The sequence below is a fragment of the Notamacropus eugenii genome, chromosome 4 (assembly GCF_028372415.1).
Source record: "Notamacropus eugenii isolate mMacEug1 chromosome 4, mMacEug1.pri_v2, whole genome shotgun sequence".
NCBI classification, from domain to species: domain Eukaryota; kingdom Metazoa; phylum Chordata; class Mammalia; order Diprotodontia; family Macropodidae; genus Notamacropus; species Notamacropus eugenii.
Window position 1 is genome coordinate 104,704,640 of NC_092875.1, and position 27,632 is coordinate 104,732,271.

The 27,632-nt window shown below is 37.0% G+C and overlaps 1 protein-coding gene across 1 annotated transcript in view; it reads left to right on the plus strand.

Annotated features, from left to right (window-relative positions):
* ZFAT (zinc finger and AT-hook domain containing) overlaps window positions 1–27,632 on the plus strand; it is a 291,294-nt gene that overhangs the window by 60,098 nt on the left and 203,564 nt on the right. The window contains 1 exon segment of the mRNA XM_072603001.1: window positions 10,737–10,913. Coding sequence (XP_072459102.1) covers window positions 10,737–10,913 — 177 coding nt within the window.

The window sequence follows — 27,632 nt, forward strand, 5'->3', positions numbered from 1 at the left end:
GAGTTTTATTTTTATTTTTTTCTCCCAGAGGGAAAAAGGAAAGAAAAATAGATCTTTGTTCATTGAAAAAAATTAAACTTTTAAAAAATGATGAATAAAGAGAAGTGTGGAAAGATTTTTATGAGCTTATACAAGGTAAAGTAAGCAAAGGCATAATAATGCCATATACAATGACTCCAGCAATATAAATGGAGAGAATAATATCAACAACAAAAAATAATAATTAAATTAAATAGCTATGAAATGAAAATGACAACTTTGCCCCAAAGAAGACTCATAAAATGGTGTGTCCCTTATATCTTTGAAAAGTAGAAGAATATCACGATATATATATATATATATAGTACACATTTTGTGTACTATATATATATATATGTATGTATATATACTATAAATATAATCATCCTTGTTTCTCTCTCTCTCTCTTCATCTGTTATTTCCTCTATTAGAATGTGGAAATATAAAGAAAAACAAAAACGTGGTCCTTGAAGTCAGGAACCACGTTTTTGTTTTTCTTTATATTTCCAGTGCTTAGCATAGTTCCTGCCACATGATAAGAGGTTAGTAAAATGTTTGTTATCTGATATTCAGTTCAGTGTTTGTTATCTGATAATCAGATAATCAGTTATCTGATAATCAGTTCATAGCTAATAGAAGGCTTTATAAAAATATAAAATTTAAAGATATGTTTTCTTTTTATATGATCTATATTCCCCCTCTATCCCTGCCAATCTGCATTCCTCCCTCCAGTAGTCCCAGGGAATCATCCCTTACAATCAAGTATAAAAATAGAAAGATAGAAAAAGTGTCATAAAACTAAGAAACATATCAGAAAAGTGTGACTCATGTGATATTCCAAACCCATGGTCTTTTACTTTTACAGAGGAGTAAGGGACATGTCACTTCTTAGGTCTTTTTTGGAACAAAGTTTAGAATTTATATTTTCACAGCTATTTAGTTTTAAATTTTTTGTTGACATTACTCTTTCCATTTACATTGCTGTAGTCATTGTGTAGAGCATTGGGGCAGCTAGGTGGTGCAGTGGATAGAGCACCAGTGCAGGAGTCAGGAGGACCTGAGTTCAAATATCACCTCAGACACTTGACACTTACTAGCTGTATGACCTTGGGCAAGTCACTTAATCCCAATTGCCTCATCCTGGGTCATCTCCAGTGATCCTGATGAATATCAGGTTACTGGATTCAGATGGCTGTGGAGGAGAAGTGAGGCTGGTGACCTGTACAATCCTCCCTCACTCAAAACAAAGTCAAGTGCAAGTCATGTCATCATTTTTCTGATGGCATGGTCTTCTTCGGCATGGAAGGACGAACACACATCCTGCTTCCGCTTACTTCTTCTTGTATCACTTCATATAAATCTTTTCATACTTCCCCGTATTTATCATTTAAAAAAATACTTTTTTTTTCCATGAACAAAAATCTGTTTTTCTTTTCTTCTTTCTCCCAGGGGGGAAAAAAGAAAAACAAAATTCTTGTAATAAATATGCATAATCAAGAAAAAGGAATTCCTATATTGGCCGTGTCCAAAAAATTCATGTTTCATTTTCTATACCCTGAGTCCATCTGCTGTCTTTCAGAAAGTGATTAGCACATTTTATCAGGTCATTGATAGCCATTGTGTTCATCAGAGTTCTTAAGTCTTTCAAAGTTGCTTGTCTGTATGATGTTTTTGTTACTGTATAAATTATTCCCCTGATTTTACTAACTTTATTCTTTATCAGTTCTCACAAGCCTTTCCAGGTTTCTCTGAAACTGTTGGCTGTTGTCATTTTTTATAGTAAAATAGTGTTCCCTCATATTTGTAGAATTTAAGAAGTTTTGAAAGACATAATTTCTGGGTAATTCATTCATTTTATTAATAATGACAGCCTTTTAATAAAAGAATGGTCATTTGGCTGTCTCTCTTTTAGACCAAAGACCCTGATGGTGACTCATGGCCCAAATGTCCTTTTGGAAGAGGCATATTCCCCAATCAACTCTGATTGGTTAACAAATAATGAGAGAATGAATATTGCAATAGAGACTGGACCTAAACTTTGATTATTTTGATCTTAAGTTACCTTGGGCAATCTATTCCAAGAATTTTTCTCTACTCAGACCTGAGTAGAACATAATAGCTACCCCAAGGGTGTGAACACCAACGTTAGTCCAACCTTGTTTTCCTCACTGTCCTTCAGAAGACTAAACTTTAAAAATCAGGGCTTTGGGAAAAGGGGGAACTATGGATTTCCCTGAATCATTGATCATTAATAATCATTTCTCTCACTTTCATGTGCTGTAATTTGTTCAGTCATCCCCTAATAGACGGACACCCCTTTAGTTTCTAGTTGTTTTCCTGTATTTATTAATATCTTGTAGCACAGTAATTTTCTTTTCCATTTCTGTACTACAGTGTTTAGCCATTACCCATATGAGGTATATCTATATTGTTTCCAGTTCTTTGCTGTCACAAAAAGTACAGTTATATTTTTGTTTATGCAGAACTTTTCTTTTTATCATTGATTGCCTTGGAATATATTCTTTGCAATAGAATTGCTGACTCAAATGGCATGGACATTTTAGTTACTGTAGGCAGCTATTTTAAATGGTTTTGGGGGGACAGATATGAAGTAGTATATCATTTTGTTTATTTTTTCACTCAGTATGGTTTAACCAGTGCCAAAACTAATGGCCTTTTTCCCCCTCCCCCAATCCTTATCCTTTTTGACCTCTCTGAAACTGACAGAGGGTGCCTTACCCACTTTTCTTTGAGACTCTCTCTTCTTTAAGTTTTCATCATTGCTCCCTCCTGGTTCTCGTCCTAGCTGCCGGTCTCTTTTCCTGGATCTTCACCCAGGTTATGATGACTAACATAGGGTGTGTGCTAAATCTAAGTCCTAGGCTCTCTTCTTTCTCCCTCTGTTCTGTCTTCCTTGTTGATCTCATTAGCATAGTGGGTTCAGTGAGCATTTCTATATAATGATTCCCAGATCTGTATATCTGGGGCTAATCTTTCTCCTGAGCTCCAGTTTTCCATCACTGTCTGCCTCTTGGACATCTCAAATTTGATGTTTCATAGATACCTCAAATTCATCATTCAGTTCAATTCAGGAAAATTTTATTTTGTGCCTGCTATGTACCAGGCAATGTATTAAGTGCTAGGGAAAGAAATAAGAAAAAGAAAGAGAGTTCTTCTAGAAGCCTACAATCTAATGGGTGAAGATAACAAAAAAAGGACAGTAGCAGCTGGGGAAACCAGGAAAAGCTTCATGTTAGAGAATTGTGCTTGAGCAAAATCCTTAAGGAAGAGGACTCTCTGAGTTGGTGGTACAGAGGGCATGCGTTCTAGGCATGTGGGATGGCCAGTGCATAATAAGCACAGTAGATGGAATAGACCAGGGGAAAGGATAATTTAGCTGAATCATAGAGTAGGGGGAAGGGATGAATGGCCAGTGAGGCTGGTGTTGTGTGGTCAGGTTATGTAGGACTTTAAAAGCTAAACAGAAGAGTTTATATTTGATCTTAGAGGCAAGAGTTGTGGAAGTAGAAAGGCAAGATTTGGCAACTGATTAGATATGTATGATAAGAGAATGAGGAGTCCAAGACAATAAACCTGGAGGAATGGAAGAATGGTGGTCCATTCAATAGAAATAAGGAAGATAAAATGAAGGAAGACCTTAGGAAGAAAGATAATGAGTTCAATTTTGGATATTTTGAATTAAAGTATCTCTTGGAAATCCAGTTTGAAATGTCCAATAAGCAGTTGCTGATGCTGATGTTTAGGGGAGATGCTCTGTGTGTGTGTGTGTGTGTGTGTGTGTGTGTGTGTGTGTGTGATTCGTGAGTCAGTTGCATAGGCATAATCATTAAAATCATGGGAGCTAATAAGGTTGCTATGAGAGAAAAAGAATATAGAGAGAAAAGGACAGGACAGAGCACTGGGGGACACATGTAGTTAGGACTAGTGATGTATTGAGCCAGCAAAGGAGACAGAAAACAACTGGTAAGGAGAACCAAGAGAGAGTAGAATGGCAAAATTCCAGAGAGGAGAGATTAGCCAGAAAGAGGTGATTACCAGTGTGAAATGCTGCAGATGGGTGGAGGAGGATGCAGACAGAACAGATCATCAGCTATGGCAACTGATGGCTATTTGATAACTTTGAGGAGAACAGTTTCACTGGAACGACCAAGTTGGAAACCTGATTGCAAAGGAGTGAGAGAGAGGACAGGAAGTAAGGCAGTAAGAGTAGGCAACTTTTTCTGAGAGTTTGGTAAGCAAAGAAAGTAGAGTTATAGAATGATATCCTAAGGGAATGATAAAGTTTAGTGAAGGATGAGGGAGATTTGTCCTTGATTATAATATACAGATGATTTTACTGTTACCAGATAATGCATTGTTATCTGGCATATGGTGGTACTTGGAGTTTTTTGTGCCTGTTGTTGGTATCATCATATGTGTTTAGAAGGCTACTGTTGTGTGAAAAAGCACTGGCCTGAGAGTCAGAGTTTAGTTTTTGCTTCTGTCCCTAATATATTTGATTAAGAAAAATATACTTCAGTAATTAATACAAGATGAAAGAACGTGTGGTTAGACATGTCTATATATCAGTAACTCTAAAAAAAAGATATGGGGATTTTGGTACACAGTAAGAGATGGTTTGAAGATGTTAAGGTCTTTTCTGAGGAAGATAATGGGAATGGGATTCTCCAGTCTAGCATAATCAAAAGCTATACCCTTTTGTATGAGTAGGTAAGAGAAAACTTTTCCCTGAGGTTTTTAGAATGCCTTAGGAGCCGAGGATTATATTCATGGATATTTATCTCTCATTCTAGCTATTTCTGTCTCCTTTTCTCTTCTGCTTGTAGAGTCCTGACCTACATGGCCTGTGACATAGCCCAAAAAACCAACACACTCTTACATTGCATTAAGAGAATCGTAATGCTGAAGATTAGGAAGTTGTTAATCCTATTGTATTTTCCCCTGCTCAGAACATATCGGGTTGTCACATTTCAGGTAGGAATAAACTGGAGAGTTTACAGAGGATGGCAGTTGGATGGTATCAGATCTGTTGTAGAAAATGTTCTTGTTGAGGTATGGCTTGGAACAGCTTGCTCAGTAGGTCCCTTCCCACTGTAAAATTCTGTGGTTCTGTAATTGACATGCACAGGTACATCAAAAATATTTCATTGATTATGGAACTTTGATTTAGCTTATCTTTCTCCATAACCTTGAATTCATCTTTGATACATTGTAGAGGGAGTGTTATATGGCTAACCACCATACACTATATATCTAGTCCAATGTTATGAACACAATGAGCTTTCTGTCAATGCTTGTTGTTGGTGATGATGTCATTAATAGGAATTTGTGCACATGAAGTAGCAAGATTCTCATTTTCTTTGTTAATTAAAAGGAACATTTCTCATCATAAGTCCCTGGGCCAACCAATAAAAAACGTTTTGGCTCCTCTGACATTCTGCATTTAAATCTTATTTCTAAATAATTTAAGAGTACAGTCATTGAATTTATTTAAGTGTTACCAGTATCTTTTTAGGGAATTTTATAGCTTACATGCAAATAGACATTTACCTTCATTAAGTTAAACTATACAAAATTCCAGTCTCTTTATATTGAGTTTAATATGTGTAGATATTGGTATGTGGCTAAAGCTCTATTAGTGGTAGAGCAGAACGCAATATAAAGAAAGTCTCATCTATTTCCTCATTCAAAAGCATTTATTTATTTTCCAGAACAAACTTATTATTTATTTTAAGCATTCTTTTCTTTTTAAATTTTGAGTTCCAGATTCTCTCCTTCCTATTCCTCCCCCACCCACAGAAAAGGCAAGCAAAATTATATCAATTATACATGTGAAATAATGCAAACATATTTCCACATTAGCCATATACAAAAAATTACAAAAGGCAACAAAAAATAAAGTGAGAAAGTTATACTTTAATTTTTTCTTAGAGTTCATAATTTCTGTCTCTGGATGTAGATAGTATTTTTTTCATCATGAATCCTTTGGAAATGTCTTAGATAATCATATTGATCAGAGTAGCCAAATCTTTCATAGTTGACCATTATTACCACATTGTTACTATTGTGCACAATGATCTCCCAATTCTCCTCATTTTACTTTGCATTAGTTCATATAAGTCGCCTCATGTTTTTTTTCATTTTGAAACCCCCACCCCTTTTCTTATAGCACATCATAATCATATGCCACAACTTGCTCAGCCATTCCTCAACTGATGAGCATCCCCTCAATTTCCAATTCTTTACCACTATAAAAAGCTGCCCTAAATGTTTTCATATAAGTCCTTTTTCCTTTTTCTTTGCTCTCTTTGGAGTACAACCATAGTAGCAGTATTGCTGGGCCAAAAGGTATGCACAATTTTATAACCCTTGGGTATAGTACCAAATTGTTCTCCAAAATGATTGGACAAATTCATAATTCCACCAACAGTTTATTAGTATATCTATTTGTCTTCAGTCCCTCCAGGATTTGTCATTTTTGATAGATGTGAGATGGTATCCCCAAATTGTTTTAATTTGGATTTCTCTAATAAAGGGTGATTTAGAGCATTTTTATATGACTTTAGATAGCTTTGATTTCTTCTGCCTGTTCATATCCTTTAACGATTGGTAATGACTCCTATTTTTATAAATTTGACTCATTTCCCTCTACATTTGAGAAATGAGACCTTTATCAGAGAAATTTGCTGTAAATTTTTTTTTTGCTCTTAGTTCTTTGTCTATCATACCTTTTAGCAAAATATAGTTTCCCTGCTTTTATTTTTAAATTAGGTTTGTTTTTTCTTTTGCTTTGCCTGAGATCATGATTTACTATTCCTGCTTTTTTTTTTTAACTTCAGCTGAAGCATAATAGATTCTACTCCAGTCCTTTATTTTAATTCTGTGTGTGTCTTTCTGTTATCTCTTATAAACAACAAGAACTTTCTTGTAAACAACATGTTGTTGGTTTGTGGTTTTTAATCCATCCTGCTATCCACTTCCATTTTATGGGTGAGCTCATTCCTTTCATATTCAGAGTTATGATTACTCAGTGTATATATTTCCCTCCATCCTGTTTTCTTATGTTTATCTTTCTCTGTCTCTCCTTTTATCTTGTCCCTCCTCAAAAGTCTGCTTGGTGTCTGAACATTGCTTCCCTTAATCCATCCTCCCTTTTATTACCCCATCCCATGTCTCTTATTTCCCTCCTATTTCCTTATTGAGTGAGATAGATTTCTGTACCGAACTGATTATGCACATATGCTCTTCCTTCTTTGAATTAATTCCAATGAGAATGAGGTTCAAACATTGCCTTCCACATTCCCTCATTTCCCCTCCACTGTAAAAATTCTTCCTTGCTTTCCTTTTTTATGTGAAAAAATTTTTTTCCCTTCTACCTCTCCCTTCCCTCTTCTCCCCAGTTTATCCCTCTTTCTCACTTTTTCAGTTTTTTGGGGGGAGGGAGATTATCCTAACATAATCAGTTCACACTCCTGCTTTCTGTCTTTGTAGCCCCTTAGCAAAGATAAATTTCTTAGGAATTACAAAGATCATCTTCTTATATAAGAATGAAAACAGTTTAAGCATATTAAGTGCCTTATGATTTCTCTTTCATATTTACTTTTTTATCCTTCTCTTGAGTCCTATGTTTGTCAGATTTTCGATTAACTCCGGTCTTTTCCTCAAGAATACTTGAAAGTCCTCTCTTTCATTAAATATCCATTCCCCCCTTCAAGGATTATACTCAGTTTTCCTGAATAGTTTATTCTTGGTTGTGATCTCTTTTGCTTTCTAGAATATCATATACCAAGCCCTCTGCCTCTTTAATGTGGAAGCTGCTAAATATTGTGTAATCCTGATGATGTTTGAAATATTTCTCTTTGGCTGCTTGTGGTGTTTTCTCCTTGACCTGAGATCTCTGCAATTTGGCTATATTCCTGGAGTTTTCATTTTGGGGTCTCTTGCAGTAGATGATTGATGGACTTTTTTTCAATTTCTATTTTACCCTCTGGTTCCAGAGTGTCAGGGCAGTTTTCCTTGATAATTTCTTAAAATATGATGTGTAGATTTTTTTTTTTTTAATCATGGCTTTCAGGTAGGCCAATATTTTTTAAATTATCCCTCTTGCATCTATTTTCTAGGTCAGTTATTTTTCCAGTGAAATATTTTACACTTCTGTTTTTTTCATTCTTTTGATTTTGTTTGATTCTTGGTGTCTCAAGGAGTCATTAGCTTCTAGTTGTCCAATTCTAATTTTTAAGGAATTGTTTTCTTCAGTGAGCATTTGTACCTCTTTTTCCGTTTGTCTGTTCTGTTTTTTAAGGAATTCTTTTCTTCAGTGAATTTTTATGCCTCCTTTACCATTTGGTCAATTCTGTTTTTTAAGGTATTATTTTCTTCAATATTTGTTTGTGCCTCTTTTACAAAGTTGTTAATTCTCTTTTCATAATTTTCTTACATAATTTTCATTTCTTTTCCTAATTCTCCCTCTATCACTTATTTCTTTCCATAGCTTTTCCTGGAATTCTTGATGAGTTTGGGTCTAGTTAACATTTTATTTTGAGGCTTTTTTTTTTTTTGTAGCTGTTTTCACATTGTTATATTTTTCTGAGTTTAAATCTTGGTTTTCCCTTCTACCATAATAGCTTTTTATGATCAAATTCTTATGTTGTTGTTTGCTCATTTTCCCAGCCTACATCTTGACTTTGAACTTCATATTAAAATTAGGCTTTGCTTACCTTGCAATGGAGAGGCCCTGTCCCATGTTTCAGGCTTTTTTGTACTGCTGTTTTCAGAGCTAGTTCCAGGGCTCCCCAAGTTTTTGGTGCTCTCAAGGTTGTGTGATCCTGGGAAAGGTTTTGTCACTGCCTTCTTAGTCTGTATCCAGGAAGGGCCCCTATTCTATAGACACTGCACTTGTGCTTCTTTTGGCTTTGTAACTGTGACCACGTGCTTTCTTTTTAAGCCCCAAGTGCTAGTACTTCTTTGTGCCTTGGAATTTTGACCAGAGTTCCATCTTCCTTGTGACTGACCACAAGAACTCCTTTCTGCTCTGGAATTGTGATCCAAAACTGTGTGTGGGTAAGAGAACTGCTAATCAATGACAGCTGCACCTGCCAGGCCTAGAGGCCTGTGTGGGCTACCCGAGTCTTCTTACCTCACCTCCGAGGTCTTCGGTTGGCCAAAACCGGATGCTCATATGAGAGAAAGGACGTTCCAGAGTCGAACAAGGGTTGAGCTTTATTTCAGGGTTGAGCTTTATTTCAGGGTCTCGGTTACAAGTGCAGGGTGGTCTTCCTTAGGAGGAAGAGGGGGAGATTTCCTAAGGAGGCTAAGATCTTAAGGGATTGGAAGTAGAAGTACAAGCGGGGAGAGAGGGGGAAGGGAGAGAGAAGAGAACCGGAGCCTACTGTCCTCTTGGCTCCTCACGTGCTAAGAGAGCTTTCAGGCTTCCTCAATCCTACTTAACCTTCAGCCGCATAGTTTGCATCTGAATACCGTGCTGTTAGGTAACTAGGTGTGCCCAGATCCGGGACAATCTCGAGGGCGGGGAGATCTCTCTCCCATCACGTTTCTCACGGGAAGAGGCGGAATTACTCGAGATAGCTCGGTTCACCTCGATTCCCTGCCGTTTCCTGGGGGGGTCTCGTGAGAGCTCTAAGATTTAGAAGCTCCCACCTTTACCCACCTGAGACTGTCCACACGGAATTGATCTTCCAATCCCAACAGCACCCATGATGAAGATTAGGTTGAGGGTTTCCTGTAACCTTGTGCTTACCATTTGTTTGACTCCCTTATCATCTCTAAGCTGAGAGCCCTCCCAAGCTACTGTTGCTGCCAACTGCAGTATCCACTCCTGCTGCTGCTGCAGAGTAAGTGGGTTCTGGACAGGCCTCCATCCTGGTGTTACTGACCTCTCCTATGGATCTCCTAAGTTGTCTTGGGTTCTGGACAGGCCTCCATCCTGGTGTTACTGACCTCTCCTATGGATCTCCTAAGTTGTCTTAGACAGGAAAAATGTCTTACCCTGACCTTTTGTTATCTTTGCTGCTCCAAAATTTGATTGGAGATGTTATTTTAAAGTTGTTTGGAGAGGAATATTGGGAGAGTTTAGTTGGGTTGCTGCCCGTACTCAGCCACTGTGGTTCTGCTCTAGTTTAAGGAATCTAGATTCTGAAGTATCAAAGGGACATCATTATGAACTAATATTACTGGGAAATTAGTGCATGCCACAATCCTAGAACATAATGTTAAAGTAAATACATTTATTAGTTGCTCAGTTAATTCATTTCAATGCAGTAGACATTTGTTGACCGCTTACTTTGTGCCTGCCTTTGGGCTAGATGTGAATCAGAATGTATTACTGAGCTATTTCACAGAATTATGGAGCTGGAAGGTATGTCAGAGGTCATCACATTCAATTTGAACCTGAACAGGAGTATTCTCTACAACATGACCAAAAGCAAAGCTCTTCTTGAGAACCTTCAGTGATGAAGAACTTATTTTTGGATATAGCCCATTCACTCTTGCAGAGCTCTAACATTTGTGTTGTATGTGACCCAACAGGAAGATACCTTCTCCTTGTTAGAAAAATAAAAGCAAAATATGAATTGAATACTTCATTTTTTTTATTATTTAATGCATATCCCAGTATCTTTGTCAATAGAAAGTATATGATTTCTCAAGTAATATGTATGTTATTTTTTCTTCTCCTGCAGAACAACATTCCATCTTTATGTGTAAATTTTGTAACTTATTTTCACCAAGTCAATCGGAGCTACTTTCACATGCATCTGAAAAGCACAAAGAAGAAGGTGTTAATATTGATGATATCATCATTCCACTCAGGCCACTTACTACTACTGAACCCACCAGTCAGCCCAAAAGTGGAGAAGGTATGGGCAGAATGTGTCTAATCTATCTACCTATCTGCCTACCTGTCTATCTGTCTGTCTGTCTGTCTGTCTGTCTGTCTGTCTGTCTGTCTGTCTATCTATCTATCTATCTATCTATCTATCTATCTATCTATCTATCTATCTATCTGTCTATCTGTCTATCTGTCTATCTGTCTGTCTGTCTGTCTGTCTGTCTATCTGTCTATCTGTCTATCTATCTTTATCTGTCTATATGTCTATGTCCATTAATCCACAACTTGAGTCACTGTAAGTTTGCTAGAATGAAGTTTTTATTAATATTTTCACATTTTTGCACTGTGTGCTAAGTTCATATATTTTTTTTACTTGTGCCTTAATTCAGCATATCAGAATTTTGTAGAATATTTTCCAAGATTTTGCATGACATAGAAAGGTTTGTGAGTCCTAGATTTTTTAAAATATATTTTTTGTATTTTTTCGTATTTCTCTTCATATTTCCTGGATTTCCTCTATATCTTTGTCTTCATTGATTTTTAAATGTCAAGAGCCGTACATGCCAAACAATAAGAATAACAATGTGTTGCTAGACCAATCAGCAATAAATAGTTTCTTGAACAGTCCACTTAACTACCCAAGCATTTGTATTCTTTTCATTTAAAGATTAAAATGTCAAGATTATTTATTTATATTGAGCTTCCACACTGATTATTTATGGTCAGTGTAAGGTAATTGACAACATGAGAGACTGCAGGAATTTTAGCTTTTTAATTAGGTTATAGACTTCAAGTGAGCACATGTTCACTTTAAAATCTGCATCACCAGATTCTATGAAGATTATAAATACTAACTCCCATTTTTTTTTAAAAAAGCTTTGACATCTTTATTTGCATTTCCCAAATATTATAAGTAGGAGAAGCCATATTTTATTCATAAAATAATAAGAAACCCTGCCATAAATGTAACTAAAACTTAAATAGAATTAAAAAAAGAAAATACTAAATCTGTAAGAGTCTTGTAATGTAAATGTCTTAATGTATGATTTTTGTTACCTAAGAGATGATTAAGTCACTGCTAAATATGAGGTGGAAGTTGATATACTAAGAACTTTTCCATGACTTCAAGTTAAGTTTTCTCTCTCATTTCCCCAATTTAGAGAGGACCAAAAGTTGTTTACATGTGGCCTATTATAGGGTAGAGAACTTGATGGACATATTGTGAATATTTGTACAGAATCATGGGATCTTAGAATTGGTAGGAACTTCAGAGATTTTGTTAACCAACCACTGCAAAATGTATTCTTCTACATCTCCAAGTAGTCACCTAAATTCTCCTTGAAAATTTTCAGGATGAGAAACTCACTACCTCCTAAGGCAGTCCATTCCATTTTTGCACACATTCTTATTTGCTTTCTTTTAACTTCTTTCATCCTCATCTCACATCCTTTAGCTTCCTGGTGCTAACCATTATCTCCTTCAACCCTGGTTTCTATGAGTTTCCATGAAGAGGTGGCCCTTCTTACCAACGCAAACCTCTCTTCATATACAAGTGATCCCATTACAATCTGTTTTCTTCAGCAGATTGTTTCATTTTCCCATTCCTATTCTCTTCCCAGACTTCACTTTCTTCCTGTTCACTGAACTGGCTGCCATGTACTTCCTGCAGACATGCTCATGTTTCTCACATCCTCAAAAAAATCATCCCTTGATCCACCTGTTTCCTCAAGCTGCCATTCCCCATCTCTCCTGTCTTTTGTGACTAAACTCCTTGAGGAGGCTATCCACTATCAGTGTCTCCACTTACCTTTTCATTTTCCTCTTAACTTTGTGCACTCCCCTCTTCTGACATTATCATTCAAGTGAAAGTGCTATCTCCAAAATTACCAGTTATCTCTTTAATCCCCAAGTTTGGATGCCTTTGCTCAGTCCTCATCCTTCTTGACCTCGCTGTAGCATTTGAAACAGTTGCATTTTCCTTTTTTGATAACTCTCTTCTCTCCACATTTTTCTTACTCTCTTTTGCTAAGGTCTTCATCTGTTCAGGTCAAGCTTGCTAATTGTTGATATGTCCCCCCAGCACTCTTCTCTTGTCCCTCTATACCTCTAGATTGGTTCACTTAGTGATCTTATCACCTCCCATTGTTTCAGTTATCATCTCTTTGAAGACAATTCTCAGATCTGTTTGTTCAACCCTAACTTCTCTCCTAACCTCCAGTCTCACATCTCCAGCTGCTTGCTGGACATCTCAAACTGGAAGTCACATAGACAGCTTAAACTCATGCATCAGTAAGCACCCCAACATACAAAGTGGGTCTTGCTATCACAGGTTCTTTGATCTACTTCTCTAAAAGAAAAGGCAACTTTTGAGAGGTTAACAATCTCTTTAATCAAGCACATGTATAAATTCCTTTAACCAAACACATATATAATTCACCTAGTTCAGGGGGTCAGCACCCTAAACTTCAAAGAAAATACAGAGAAATCAAAGATCAACAGCTGTGGCTTCCTTTGCCTGAATTCAACAGACAAGTCCAACTGTCTGACCATAGTTACCAGAGAAGGAAGCAGCGACATCTAGGTTTTCCAAGCTGGGGGGCTCCTTTAGAGGCTTCCTAGAGTCCTCATATGGCCAAGCAATCACTTCCAGTCAGTAAGCCCCCCAAAACCCCCACACCTTAGAATCTTTATACACGTTTTAGAGCCAGTGGGCGTCAATCCTTTGAGAACCAATGCCTCATTAACAACATATGTGGACCTTCCTACAAATCTTCCCAGGCCCAGCAGTGGGTGGGAAAGATCCTCCTTAATTACATTATTCAGAGACACTTTTAGTAAAACAAAAACAGCAAAAGATCCTACTTTGCTTGCCCTTACAACTCTGCATGTCCAAAACTAAATTCATTAAATTTTTCTTCCAACCTTTCCTTCTTTCTGATTTCCCCATTACTAATTGCAGGTATTGTCATACTCCAAATCACTCAGACTCAAATCTAGGTTTCAAATCTAGGCCAATTCATTTTTGGCTCCTAACTCATTTTATCACCCTTCCCCCAAGTCTTCAATTAGTTGTCCAGTTCTGTTTTTTCTGTTTTCCCAGCTCTCTCATGTATGACCCCTTCTCTTCTTTGACATTGCCACCACTTTAGTGTAGACCCTTTTATGCCTGGACTATTTCAAGCCTGTTTGTTGGTCTCCCTGCCTCAAGTATCCCCATGCTACAGTTCATCTTCCTCTCAACTGTCTAATTGTTCTTCCTTAAGTGCAGGCTTGACTGTCACCCCCTTTTAGATGAATTCTAGTGGCATCCTGTTATTACCAGACTCAAATATAAAATCCTCTCTTTGGCTTTTAAAATCCATCTTAAGCCCAACATTCCTATTCTTCTTATATCTTATTCTACAAACACTACTCCTCAACCCCTCACCTCTCTCTGTATTCTTCAGTCTAATGACATTATCCTCCGTGCTGCACCTTTCACAAGACTCTCCATCTTCCAGCTTAGTCCATTTTCACTGGCTGTCTCTCATGCCTGTGATTCTCTCCCTTTCCCTATTTGCCTCTTGGCTTCTTTGACTTCCTTCAAGTCTCAGATAAAGTCCTACCTTCTAGAAACTATCACCAGTCCTCCTTAATCTTAGTGCTTTCTTTCTGTTGATTATATTCAGTTTATCATGTGTGTTTGTATGTATATACACACAGTTATATACATACACATATGTATATGTATACTTAGACATAGTTGTTTACATGTTGTCTTCCCTATTAGATAATTTTTTGCCTTTCCTTTAAATCCCCAGCCCTTAGCACAGTGCCTGGCGCATGGTAGATGCTTTATAAATGCTTGTTGACTGATTTATGTATATTTATTAAGAAATAATAGTAATGACAACTTTTTATATGTCTATATATTTATTTATATAAGTCTTTAGGGTTTGTAAAGTGCTCTGTGAATATTGCCTCACTCAGTTTTCCTCAAAACAATCCTGGGAGATAGAAGCCATTATTACCTCATTTTCAGTTGGGGAAACTGAGGCAAGCAGAATTTATGCAACTTGACCTGGGTCCTACAGCTAAGTAAATGTCTTATGCTGGATTTGAACCACAGATTTTCTTGCTTCGAGCACTCTATACATTGTACTAACTAGCTCCTTCAAGAGAAAAGTGATACCTGTGGCCAGAAAAGTCACCAGTAATGAGCTTCTTGAATGGTGACTGGGCTATTTAAATTCCTAGTCCAACTATTTAAGGATTGAAATGTTGAGAGAATTTATATTGATCAGTGATACGGAGGTAGTTGATGGTTTCAGCTACTGGATCTTTCCAGTATAATCCAACAACAGTTCAAGTAAACAGTATAATTTTAAACAACTTTTATATGACTCAATACTATGTCAAACATAGTTTGTAATTCTCCCATGGAATGGGCAGAGGGACTAGTTAGCTGAGACATTTTTTATAGATAGACTGTCCTTAAATATGTCAGATGGGTGATCAACAAGTGAATTCATTTTGAAATGCTTTTCTGTCTATTCCCAGAAAGAAAAATCAGGTTATTAGTGTGGTTAATGAACCCTGGGGCAATAAATTTCTTGCCATATCTTGTGTTTTTATATAGGAAAATAAACGTTGGCTTCTACTTAATATAAGATAGTTTGGTGGGAAATTTTTCCAACTCTCCATTGCAGCTGTTCTTCTTGTGCCATGTATTTCTTTGTCTGCAGGGATCTAACTATTATTATAACAAAGATGGCTCCTCTAACCCATTCTTTTGCTGTATAACCTATATTAAATTACTTGCCTTTTCAGCGAGGAGGGAGGGATAGAGAGAGTTCAGAATTCCTCATTTTAAAAACTAATTTTAAAAATTATTTTATATGTAATTGGGGAAAAAATAAAATATTAAATAGAAAAGAACAAGACAGTAACAATAACCAAACTGCGTATTGACTAATCAGAGGTTGTTGGACAGGCTGAAGCAAGCATTGCCAACTTAGAAACAAAGAATAGAAGTCCTCAGATGTTGCTTCCTAAGTGACACCTTTGATCAATGGTAGATTAAAGTAATGAAGGAGGTGGAATCTCATTCAGCAGCTTTTCTTTCTCCCACTTTGCTCCCTTTCCCTCCTTAATCTGCAGAGTGAAGGAGGAACAGTGAGATGACTGTCCATATGGTCAAAGTGACCTTCCCTTGCATGGCTAATTGTGGGTAGCAGCTCCTTCTTATACTGATTTGGGGAACTGGCCACCTCATTTCCTAAACTGCCCTAACTCCTTCCCCAACAGTCATTCTTGCTTTTCTACCTAATCCTGTCCATTATAGGTACTGAGTAGAAAACTGAATTGCTATCCATTTCTTTTGGAGAAGTAGTATCACATGATGTATAGAACATTGTGCTTGGGATCAGAAAAACATGGGTTAGAATATTGACTCAGATATTTACCATTTATATGACGCTGGATAAGTCACTCACCTTCTCTCTTCAGGCTCAGTGTTCTTTTCTGTACAATGGAGATAGGACTTACAGGACCTATTTCACAAGGTTCTTTTGAATATCAAATTAGATGATGCATGTTAAGTTCTTACAAACTGTAAAATTCTGTATAACTTTTTTGTTACTGCTGCTGCTGCTACTACTACTACTACTACTACTACTACTACTACTACTACTACTACTACTACTACTACTACTTCTACTACTTCGTAATACTTTTTGTTCCAGTTCCTCGACTTAGCTGCTTATGCCCTTCCTAAGTTGGGGGCCTGTGATGGGTTTAGGAGGTGATTAATCCCCAAATTAAAACAGTTTGATCCTTACTACCACCTTTACTTTATTATTGTGCTCTCCTGCCTCTTGTAGTTTATTTTATGACTTTTTAACAAAACTATTTTGCTCATATAAGATATAGTCTGAAGAAACATAGCTGTAATGAAGGGCAATCTGGCACACTGGAAAGAGCACTGGATTTGGAGTGAGGAGACTTGCACCCTGCCCTGAGCTCTGTGTGACCATAACCATTTGATTTTTGATTTCTAGTTTTCATTTCCCTCATCTTTAAAATGAAGGGTGAGGTTCACTGATTTTTAATGTGTCTTCAAGTTCTAAAATTGCCGCATTGACAGAGTTCAGTGTAGGTTTCCTAGGTGGAGGGGACAGGTGGAGGCGTCCAGAAAAGGACACATTTGGGCCAGAGACTTTATTCTTCACCATCCAGGGCAATTGGTTTCCTGGCCTTGCCAGATTTTGAAAGCCTCACATCAGCTTTCTAGCATTTTTCAGATTCATCTGTGGTTTCTAAATCTGTGCTCTGTTAGTTTCAGCCATTTGCCACAGATAATCATTATGAGAAATAAGAATGTTACATTTTTATGGTTTGAGTAGTTATTAAAAGTAATTAAAAATTCATAATGAAATTCCACTGGGTTTGAGACTCTTTACCTACCACTACAGTTATTGCTTCTTAAACAGCAGTTGATATAGTCACTATATTTAGATACTTATATAATAATAAAAATAAAAATAAAACCTTAAGATTTATAAAGTATTTGTTTCTAAAATTTTTACAGTTACTCATTTGGTTCTTAGTAACCTTGTGAGGTAGGTAAGGTATTTTTAGTCCCATTTTTCACATGTGAAAATTGAAGCGTAGATAAATTTAGTCATTAAGCAGGCATGTATTAATCAGTCACCCCCTATGAGCCTTGTTCTGTGTTGTGTTGATTAGTGAGTGGGTGCAAACTAACCCAGGGTATTATATCAAGCTGGTTCTCAGCCATACCGTGCCCCACATTTCATGTAGCTATTCTGCTCCTCCTCCCCAGAAGACAGCCATTTTCTAGACTGTACCTGCAGAGGTTATGCCCACAGACCCAGTGTGCTAGTCAAATGTCTTGTGGATAATTCCTTATAAAAATAAATACACAACATATGCAAGATAACTTTGGGGTAGGATAAGGTAGAGTAACAGCTGGGTTCAAGGATCAGGAATGGCGTCCTGTAGGATTTGGCAACTGAGCTGATATTTAAGCTCGTCAATTAATGCATCAATTAGTAGAAAATTTTGCCTGGCCTTTCAAGTTATTCTTAAATTCTTTTTTTTTTTACCTTTTTCTGAATGTAAAGGAAACTAGGGATTCTAAATGCTGAAGTGAGAAGGGGAAGCATTCCAGGTTTGAAGGAAAAACTGTGAATGCCTGGAGATGGAATGCTGTGGATGAGGAACACCTAGAAGCCAGTTGGATTGGCATGAGGAGTTCATGAAGCGGGAAAGAGAGAAAGAGAACAGATCATGAAGGTCTCTTAGCTACTGACAGAGACAATAGGGAGCCACTGATACTTTTGGAGCAAGAGAATGGCATTTTCAAATTGTTGCTTCAGGATTAATAGTTTATCATTCTTGTGGTGGATAAATTAGAAAGGGGCAAAATTTTAGACAGGGGGACCAAGATCAGTTATTAGACCGTTTCAGTAATCCAGGTGAGCGGTGATGACAGCTGAACTAAGATGGGGCCATGTCTATCAGAGAGTAGAGACTGGGTGCAAAAGATATTGGGGATAATGATTTCCCCTAGGTCACACAGCTTGTATGGGAGAGGGCAGGAGCTTGAACCCAGTTCTTCTAACTCTGATTTTGCACAGGGGTGGGGATGTGTGGCTTTGAGGCCTTCTAGGTCCTTGGGTCCACGCGGCCTTTTGACTGTGTTCAAATTTTATAAAACAAATCCTTTTATTAAGGATATTGTTCTATAAAGTTTGGATTCCATTGAAGGGCTGCATTTGAGGACCTAGAGGGCCACCTGTGTCCTTGAGGCTGGAGGTTCCACACTCCTGTGACTAAGCTGTGCCAGAGCAGGCTAGCATTATGTCCTGGTAATGAGTTGATTTAGTCATCCTTTTTTTATCTCTTCTTTTCCTTGCTGTTGAGGACTCTTGCCCAGTTAGACATAGGTTTATAATAAATGTGTGTTGCATTACTGAAGTACTGGTCATTTCCATATTTAATACAGGTTTGATTCCATGTGAACTTTTATTACCCACATTTATGTGTGTGGATGGATAGTATGTCAGGCCTGGAATCAGAAAAACTTACCTTCCTAAATTTAAATTTGATCTCAGACAGTTAGTATCTATGTGAGCCTGGGTAAGTCATTTCATCCTGTTTGCCTCAATTTCCTTATCTGTAAAATGAGTTGGAGAAAATGGCAAACCATCCTAGTATCTTTCCCAAGACAACCCCAAATAGGGTCATGGAGAGTCAGTCATGACTGAAAATGAATCGACAACAGGATATTTCATTGTCTGTTCTATTTGATGAGAATTCAAGCCTTATGTATGGGCATAGCAGACCTTTAACTTCCCTTCTATCCCTAAGTTTCTGTAATTATATAGAGAACTTTGTAAATCAAAGTCATTGTCACTGAAAGTTAAGTAAAAAGTGGATCTCTTCTGTCCCCATAGGTTATTTAATGTGTCAAATTTTCTCTTGAGTCTGGAGTTAACATGGATTTTTTATATAAACCACACAGTGACGAATCTCACTGACTTGTCTTTGACATGATCATAATTTTTTGTCTTCAGTATTCTATTTGAGTTTCTTGGCATGTGAAATATTTTAAAATGATGGCATAAAGATGGAATGTTGAGTCAGAACAAATCATTTATTAGCTGCATAGTGGTTTGTCAGGATGCTCCTGGGGAGATTCTTGCTTCGTGAAGGGGTGGAAGAAATGACATGAAAAGTCTCTTCCAATTCTACCTCTCTGTATTACCCTAGAGTCATATTATTTAATTAGGCAGTTAGCTGTTTTGTAAGGAAATTGTTTCTTTAGAATACTTTCCCATTTTAGAAAATCAAATTCCTTTCTGAAATGTCCTTGATTGATTGATTCTGTGAAAGAAAGAGAATGTAGTTCAGCAGAATGAGCCCTGGGAAAAAAAAGATCAAAGTTCTAATCCTTTCTTGGCCCTTAACAAGGTATTGAAACTTGGGCCAGAAGTTTAAACTTTTAGTGCTTTATTGTTTTAGGGAGACAGTGTGGTATAATGGAACAAATAATGGACCTAGTTTCACATTGCAGCCCTGTTATTGTCGGTGTTATTTTGGACAAATTTCAGATTCGTAAATGATATTTAGAATTGGAAGAAATTTCAGAGGTCCAACAACCTCATTTTACAGCTAAGGAAACAGGCCCAAAGTTAAGTGACTTGTTTGAGATAACACAGATAGTTACTAGAGCTGGGATTTGAACTTGCTTCTTTTAACTCTATATGCAAGAATCTTTCTATCACAGTATATTGCTGCTGCGATAGGACTGCCTCTTGAGGCCTCATTTCTTCAGCTGTAAAACAAGAGTGATAATACTTGCACTGCCTACTTATGTAGTTATTGTGAGAAAAGTATTCATTTATTTTTTGCAACATTTTAAGCTTTTAAAATGTTTTCATATCTACTAGATCCATGTAGCACTCCTGATAGACCCAGCCACACATGGCCTGTATTCATCACTGAATCATGGGAAGTTAGATCTAGAAAGTTAGTTCAAATGTCTATCCATCTGATAACTAAATCCCCCTATTACTTGGGACAGGACACAATGGATGCTGTTAGTATTTTAGATCAGGACATTGAACTCAAACTTTTGAAAGGCGTGATGAAATATTTTTCCACATCTCAGCTCATGTGATAGAACATTGGGTGCTTTATAGTCAGTACACTAATTTTGTTTTTCTGACTGTTCATTACTGCTTTGGTAGGTTATACAAGTGAAAGCTTTTACATAGAATAATAAATAACTGTCCGTAAGCTCTGACAGACATACCCAATTGATCAGTAACTCTATACAATATTTCCTTTTACTCCTTTTAAAAATACAGCTTATAATTGTATTTCTTATAGTCTAAGAAATTGAAAGGTTACCAAATTACAGAATTTTGGAGTTGGGAGGAATGTTGGAAGTCCTAGTCCAACCATATCCACAAAAGATTTCCCACTACTATATGACATACCCAACAAGTGGTCATCTAGTGTTTCAATCAGTCAGTCAGTCATGGAGCATTTATTAAGTACTTGCTTTGTACTAAGCACTGAGCTGGATGCTGGAGATAAAAATACAGAGGATGAAACAATTCTTACTCTCGAGTTGCTTGCTTTTTAATGGGGGAGACAAGTACATAATATATTCATAAAAATATAAAGATAATAAATACAATTGAATACAGTGTAGAAAATATGTAGGTTGGAAGTGAGAACACTAGCAGTTGTGAGGATAAAGATAGAAGATGAAGCTTGATATCTCAAAGGAAGAGTCTGTGAGGCAGTGGTTATAGGACATGCTTTTTAGGCAAGAGAGGCAACCACTGCAAAGGATTTTTTAACCTTAAAAATTAAGATGGGAGATAGAAGACAAAGTATCCTATGTGTTGAAGAGAAGGAAGGCCAATCCATCTACATCATATATAAGGAAACTGGAAAACTAGCTGAGGAATTCATTATGAAGGCCTTTAAAAGTTAAACAGAGAAATTGGTATTTCATGCTAGAGCTAATAGAGGGCCGCTGGAGTTAGTTGATTAGGGGAATGATATGGTTAGCTCTGTGCTTGACAGCACTATATAGGCTGGACTTTAGAGTGCTGAGAGACTTGAGATAGAGGGAACAGTTAAGAGGCTGCTGTAATAATCTAGGTCAGAATTGATGAACTAACATGATGGCTCTGGGAGTATAGCAAAAGGGATCAGATGTGAGATATAATGTAAAAGTAGAAATGGCAAGATTTGCCAATGGATTGAATGCATGCTTGAGAGAGGAGGAGGATTCAAGGATGATGTTGAGTTTACAAATCTGGGAGACTAGAAGAATAATGGTTCCTTGACAGAAATAGGGAAGTTCAGAAGGGGGTCAATTTTCTGGGAAAGATAATGAGTTCTATTTTGGATAGCTACTCTGCTTGATTTTGGCTCCTCAAACATTATGCTTCTCCTGGGATAATATTTGATCATCACCAGAAATCTTCTGATCATGAAGGTTGCTTTACCTTTAGTACTTAACATCTCACCAGTACCCTTAGTTGCCTCTCCCCTCTGATTTGAGGGCTGAGAGGCAGAACAAAAAACTACTCTTAAAGCCTCCTGTTACAGGGGGCTCAGAATTTCCAGCCAACTCTTCATTTTCTACCAGCTGCTATGCTTGGTTTTGACTTTGAACATCATTCCTCCATTCTGGGTATGCTTTGGTAGCTCCCCTTCTTTTCAGCTTCCCTTTATGTATTATTGTCCCCCATTAGATTTTAAGCTGTTTGAGGGCAGGGACTATTTCTTTTTCTTCTTTATATCCCTGGTGCCTAGTACAGTGCCTGGCACATAGCAGGTACTTGGTAGTGTTTATTGACCATTGACCATGTTGAATTTGAGATATGGGTATCCAGTGTGAACTGTCCAGTAGACAATTGATGAGTGGGACTGAAACTTAGGGGAGAGACACAGGCTAGTTATATAGATCCAGGAGTACAGAGATGATAATTAAATCCATTGGAACTGATATCTAATGAGTTGCCCACTGATATCTAATATCAGGGGCAAAGGGAGAAAATAAATGAGGGGAGAGAGAGACACACACACACACACACACACACACACACACACACACAAACACAAACACACACAGAGGCAGAGGACCCCGGACAGAGCCTTGTAGACACCTGCAATTAGGGAGAATGATATGGATGTTGAACTAAAAAGGACACTGGGGTGACTTTAGACAGGTAGAAGAAGAACTGTGAGAACTTATTGCCACAAAAACCCAGAAAGGAAAGAGTATTCAGTAGTAAAGAGTGACACTCATAAATGTAAAAGAATGAGTTGATAGGTAGAAAGGGATGAAGACTGGGAGCAAATCAGTCATCAGATCTGGCAATTAAGAATCGCCTGCTATATGCCAGGCACTGTGACATAAAGAAAGGCGCAAGACAGTCCCTACCCCAAGAAGTTCACAATCCAATGGGGAGCTCCCAACACATAAAAAGAAGCTGAGAGTGGTGGTGGGGAGAAGGTTACCAAATGGGGCATGATAAAATATAATCCCTAGGTGTGAAATGATCTGAGGATGTGTAAGTTACAAAGCTGATTTCATCTTGCCGAATAATGAGTTTCTGGAGATTATGAAATCCAGGAAGCTATTGGTAACATGGAGGGAATAGATTAGTTTAAATGGTTAGGTCCAGGGCCACCTTGCGAAGGGTTGAGAAGTTAATGAGAGTAGAGGAAAAGGAAGCTGTGGGTATAAATGATAGCTTTTTCCAGGAGCTGGCCGAGAAGGGGAGATGGGCTAACAGGATGATTGTTTGAGAGGGATTTTAGTATCTAGTGGAGACTGTTTTAAAGTTGGGGCTTTCTCGGGCATACTTGAAGGGGACAGGAGGGAAGGAACCTGCGGATAGGCAGAAGCTGAAGATTAGAAAGAAAGGGATGATGATTGAGATTGTATTCTGTTTGAGAAAAAGAAGGGGAATGAATTATGGGTATGTGTAGAGCAAGCAAGGTGGCAAGCAGAGGCCACCTCATTTTCAGTGAGTAGAGGAGAAGAAGAGAGAATTAAGGGGGATGTCTAGGGCTTTTGAGATGAAGAGGAATGGAGAACTCAGCAGAGGACAGTGCAAAGTTGAAATGGGCATTGTAGGGTTCGGTTTACAAATGGAGGAGAGTGAGGTCTGTCAAAGTACTATGTGAGTGGAGAGTTTGAAAGACACAATGAGGTGAAGAATCAGTTTAGGAAGGGTGAAATAATTATAATAGCTAGGAGAGATGGAATGATAGGAGTTTTTCATCAGGTAGAGGAATGCCATAGTAGCCACATTTAGAGAAATTTTAGGCTAAGCCCCTGACATCAGTCATTTTTAACCCCTGCTTCTCCTGTTTATTTACTTTGGTCTTTATCTGGGTGCCTCCTAATGCTTCTTCCAGTCCAGGTGCAGACCATTATCCCCAGGTAGCCCTTTGTTTCCCCTTTCCGCTTTGTGTTGCTTCATTCTTCTGGCTCACATCTCCGCTTTCCCCCAGCTCCACTGATTTATCCTAAAAATATTTTTATTGATGTGCCTTTTTCACATTACATTTACTGATTATCCTATTCCTTGAGAGATCTCTTTTAAAAAAGTAAAATAGTTAAGCAAAATTAACAATATAATGATCTCATCTGAAAGTTCATATAATATTCCACCACTGTAGCACCTCCTTCCACTCTCTGTTTTAAAAATATATTTTAATTAGCATAAATTTATTTTTTTCCTCACCTCATTGAAAAAATGAGCAAAGAAAAATTCCTTGTAACATGTTCATAGTCAAGCAAAATAAATTCCCCTACTGGCTTTATATAAAAATACATATGTCTCATTTTGCACCCTAAATCTCTCACCTTTCTGTAAAGAGATTGATAGAATGTTTTATCATAAATCCTCTGAAATCCTGGAAGGTCATTGTGTTGATCATAGTTCTTAAAGTGTTGTTATTACAATATAAATTGTTCTCCTAGTTCTGCTTATTTCATTCTTTAACAAGTTTATATTGCCCATTTCTATAATATTGATGTTATAGTGCAAATCAGAGGTGTCAAACATGCAGCCTATAGATGCATTGTGACCTGTAACACTCCAGAGTTCTGCTCAAAACAGATTAAAATATAATTGGAATATGTTTAACAAAATAAAAATATAGTAGGATATAGAAAATGTTAATATGTGATTTTCTAAAGTAATATGCACAATCAGGGATTCCTATGTATGATTAGTGGCCCCCATTTCAATTTGTGTTTGATATCGCTGGTATAAATTGTTCTGATTCTTCTCACCTCACTCTCTATCAGTTCACATAAATCTTTCCATGACTCTGAAATCATCCATGATAGGTCTAAGAGCATGAACTGTTCAATAATATTATGTGTACAATTTCCAGTTGGTTATCAGAATGGTGGTACACATTCACAGGCCCACCAACAATTTATCAATTTGTCTGTTTTCCAACAGCTCTCCCAACATTGATCTTTCCCCTGACCCTTCCCCCTCCCCTCCTTTTTTGTGGCCGATTTGATGGGTGTGAGGTTGAATTTCAGAATTGCTTTAATTTGCATTTCACTAATGGTGATTTGGAACATTTTTTTCATGGCTATAGATATAGTAGATTTCTTCCCTTCAGAATTGTTTGATTATATCCTTAAAGTTCTTATCTTTTGCAAATGATTCTTAGTCTTATGAATTTGAATCAGTTCTTTATATATCTTGGAAACAAGACCTTGATCAGAGAAACTGGTTACAAAGGTTTTTCCCACTTAATTGTTTACCTTTCAATCTTTGCTATATTGTATTTGTTTGAGCAAAGACTTCAATTTTACATAATCAAAACTGTCCATTTTGTCTTTCGTGATTTTCTTCACCCTTTGGTTATGAACATCTCGTGTATCATTTTCCATTTAATTTATGATATAATTTTTATATCTATGGAATTTATCTTAGTATAAGTTGTGAGATGTTGGTCTAAGTCTAATTTCTTTTATATTGTTGTCCAGATTTCCCATAAGTTTTTGTAAAATAGTGACTTTTTATCTCATTAGATTGTTAGTTCTGTAAGGGCAGGAACTATTTTTTGCCTTTTTTTGTATCTCCTGTGCTTAACACAATGCCTGGCACATGGCAGGTGCTTAATATATTGACTGACTGAGAGTAGTTAGGATTTTTGTGTTTCCTGACTACTAGAGTACATTTATTTGCTTTTGTATGTTGTGTGGCTAATTTGTTCCACTGACAAATCCATCTATTTTTTAACCAGTACAAAATTATTTTGAGAGTTACTGTTTTTGCAATATAATTTGAGATCTGGCACTGCTGACCCTCCATCATTTGCTCATTTCATTATTTCCCCAGAGTTTCTAAACCTTTTTTGCTTCCATATTTTTTCTAATTTTTTATAGGTCTGTAAAGTAATCCTTTATTGGCTCAAATGGTATAATATTGTATTAGTCGATTATTGTAAATGGTATTGTCATTTTGTTATAATGACTTATTCTACCTATAAGCAGTTAACACTTTTCCAAATATTTAGATCTGTTTTTATTTCTGTAAGCCATGGTGTACACACACACACACACACACATATTTGTATTTATACAATTTTTATGAGTATCTCGATAGGTAGGCACCCAGCTATTTTATGCATTCTGTAGTTATTTAAATTGGAAACAGAAAGGATTACTGCTATTGTTACCACTTCTATTTTTCATAGGACTAGAAATGCTGACTATAGTAATGACAAGAAATAGAAATAGAGGGAATGAACCATATATAAAGAAGCAAAATGATCATTTTTTGTAGATTATATATTGATAACAATGGCAATAATCCTTTCTGTTTCCAATCAATAATTGCCAGAATTATTCTAAAATTCTATTTAGGTTCTTCATTCTTGTTTATTTTTTTATTAGATTTTTCCAGGAATGATAAGACACTCTCTCTCTCTCTCTCTCTCTCTCTCTCTCTCTCTCTCTCTCTCTCTCTCTCTCTCTTTCTTTCTCTTTATCTTCTTGACATTGGGAATGGTGTTTACGATAAAGTGTATATGTTGTATATATGTATATATTTAGATGTCCTCTCCATATGTGACTCTTTATTTTGCACATTCATACCCCTGTACAAATGGAAGCTTGAATAATTAAAAGAAAACTATTTATGTAGCCAGCATCACTATTCAAGCCGCATTCAGATATAGCAGTCAGGACTAGCCTCCACAAAATTGTTAATTAAGGAAGGTAAGAGGGTTTTGTTACCCTTCCATTTCCCCCTTCTTCCCCCATCTACTTCCTTAGGACCTTGAGTCTGGCACAACCCTTTCAACACTTTATCTCCATACTATGCCTCCACTCTAACCCCCCTCCTTTTACTTGCTCCAAATTTATCTTGGGGCCCATCTTGGGCCCCACTTAATACAAAGGAATGAGGAATGAATCTTTAAGAATGGGAATTTCAGGCAGCTACAGAAGGCTAAACACAGGTGATTTAGGGATAGAGGGGTATGAGTGTGTAGGGGGGTGTCAGTGGAACCCCTCAAATTCTTTCACAGAAGCATTGCTCTATTCCACTCTTACATAAACCCAACAACATTAGGTCCCCCTCCAATATCTGCCTTATTTTTTAAAAACAATTTTTACCGTTAAGATATAGAGGAGTAATCAAGAAGAATTTAAAGTTGCAAAATAGTTTTAAAGTTTCTAATGCAGCTCCTCCCTCCCTGACATTTAAATTCAGTTGGTCGCTAGGAAACTATGTAAAGTTATTATTTATTTTTAGTTCTTTAGTTTCTTGCTTGGGGTTGTAGTTTTCCCCCTCCTTCTGGACAATTTGACTCAAATAATTATGATTTGGAGAAGTGGTTTGAATGGTTGTGCAACTCATTAAAAACACAACAAGATTAAGTTAAAGCAGCCTTTTATTTTTAGAGTCTATTTCAAAGAAGTGTTTAGCATTTTTTCTGGAACTGACTTTAAATTAAAATGATGGTTAACAAAGAACATGATTTGTGATCTGGGAGCTGTCAGTCATAACTTAAATCATAACAGCTTTCATAGAAGTTGCATATAAGTGCTCTGATAAAATGATATATTGCAGTCAGGATAAAGAAAGGTGTCAGGGTTCTAAAACTGTTGAATTTATTACAGGTTGCTAAATAGCTATAATAGTGTCAGTTTGTAAGGCTCTTATTAGTGCAC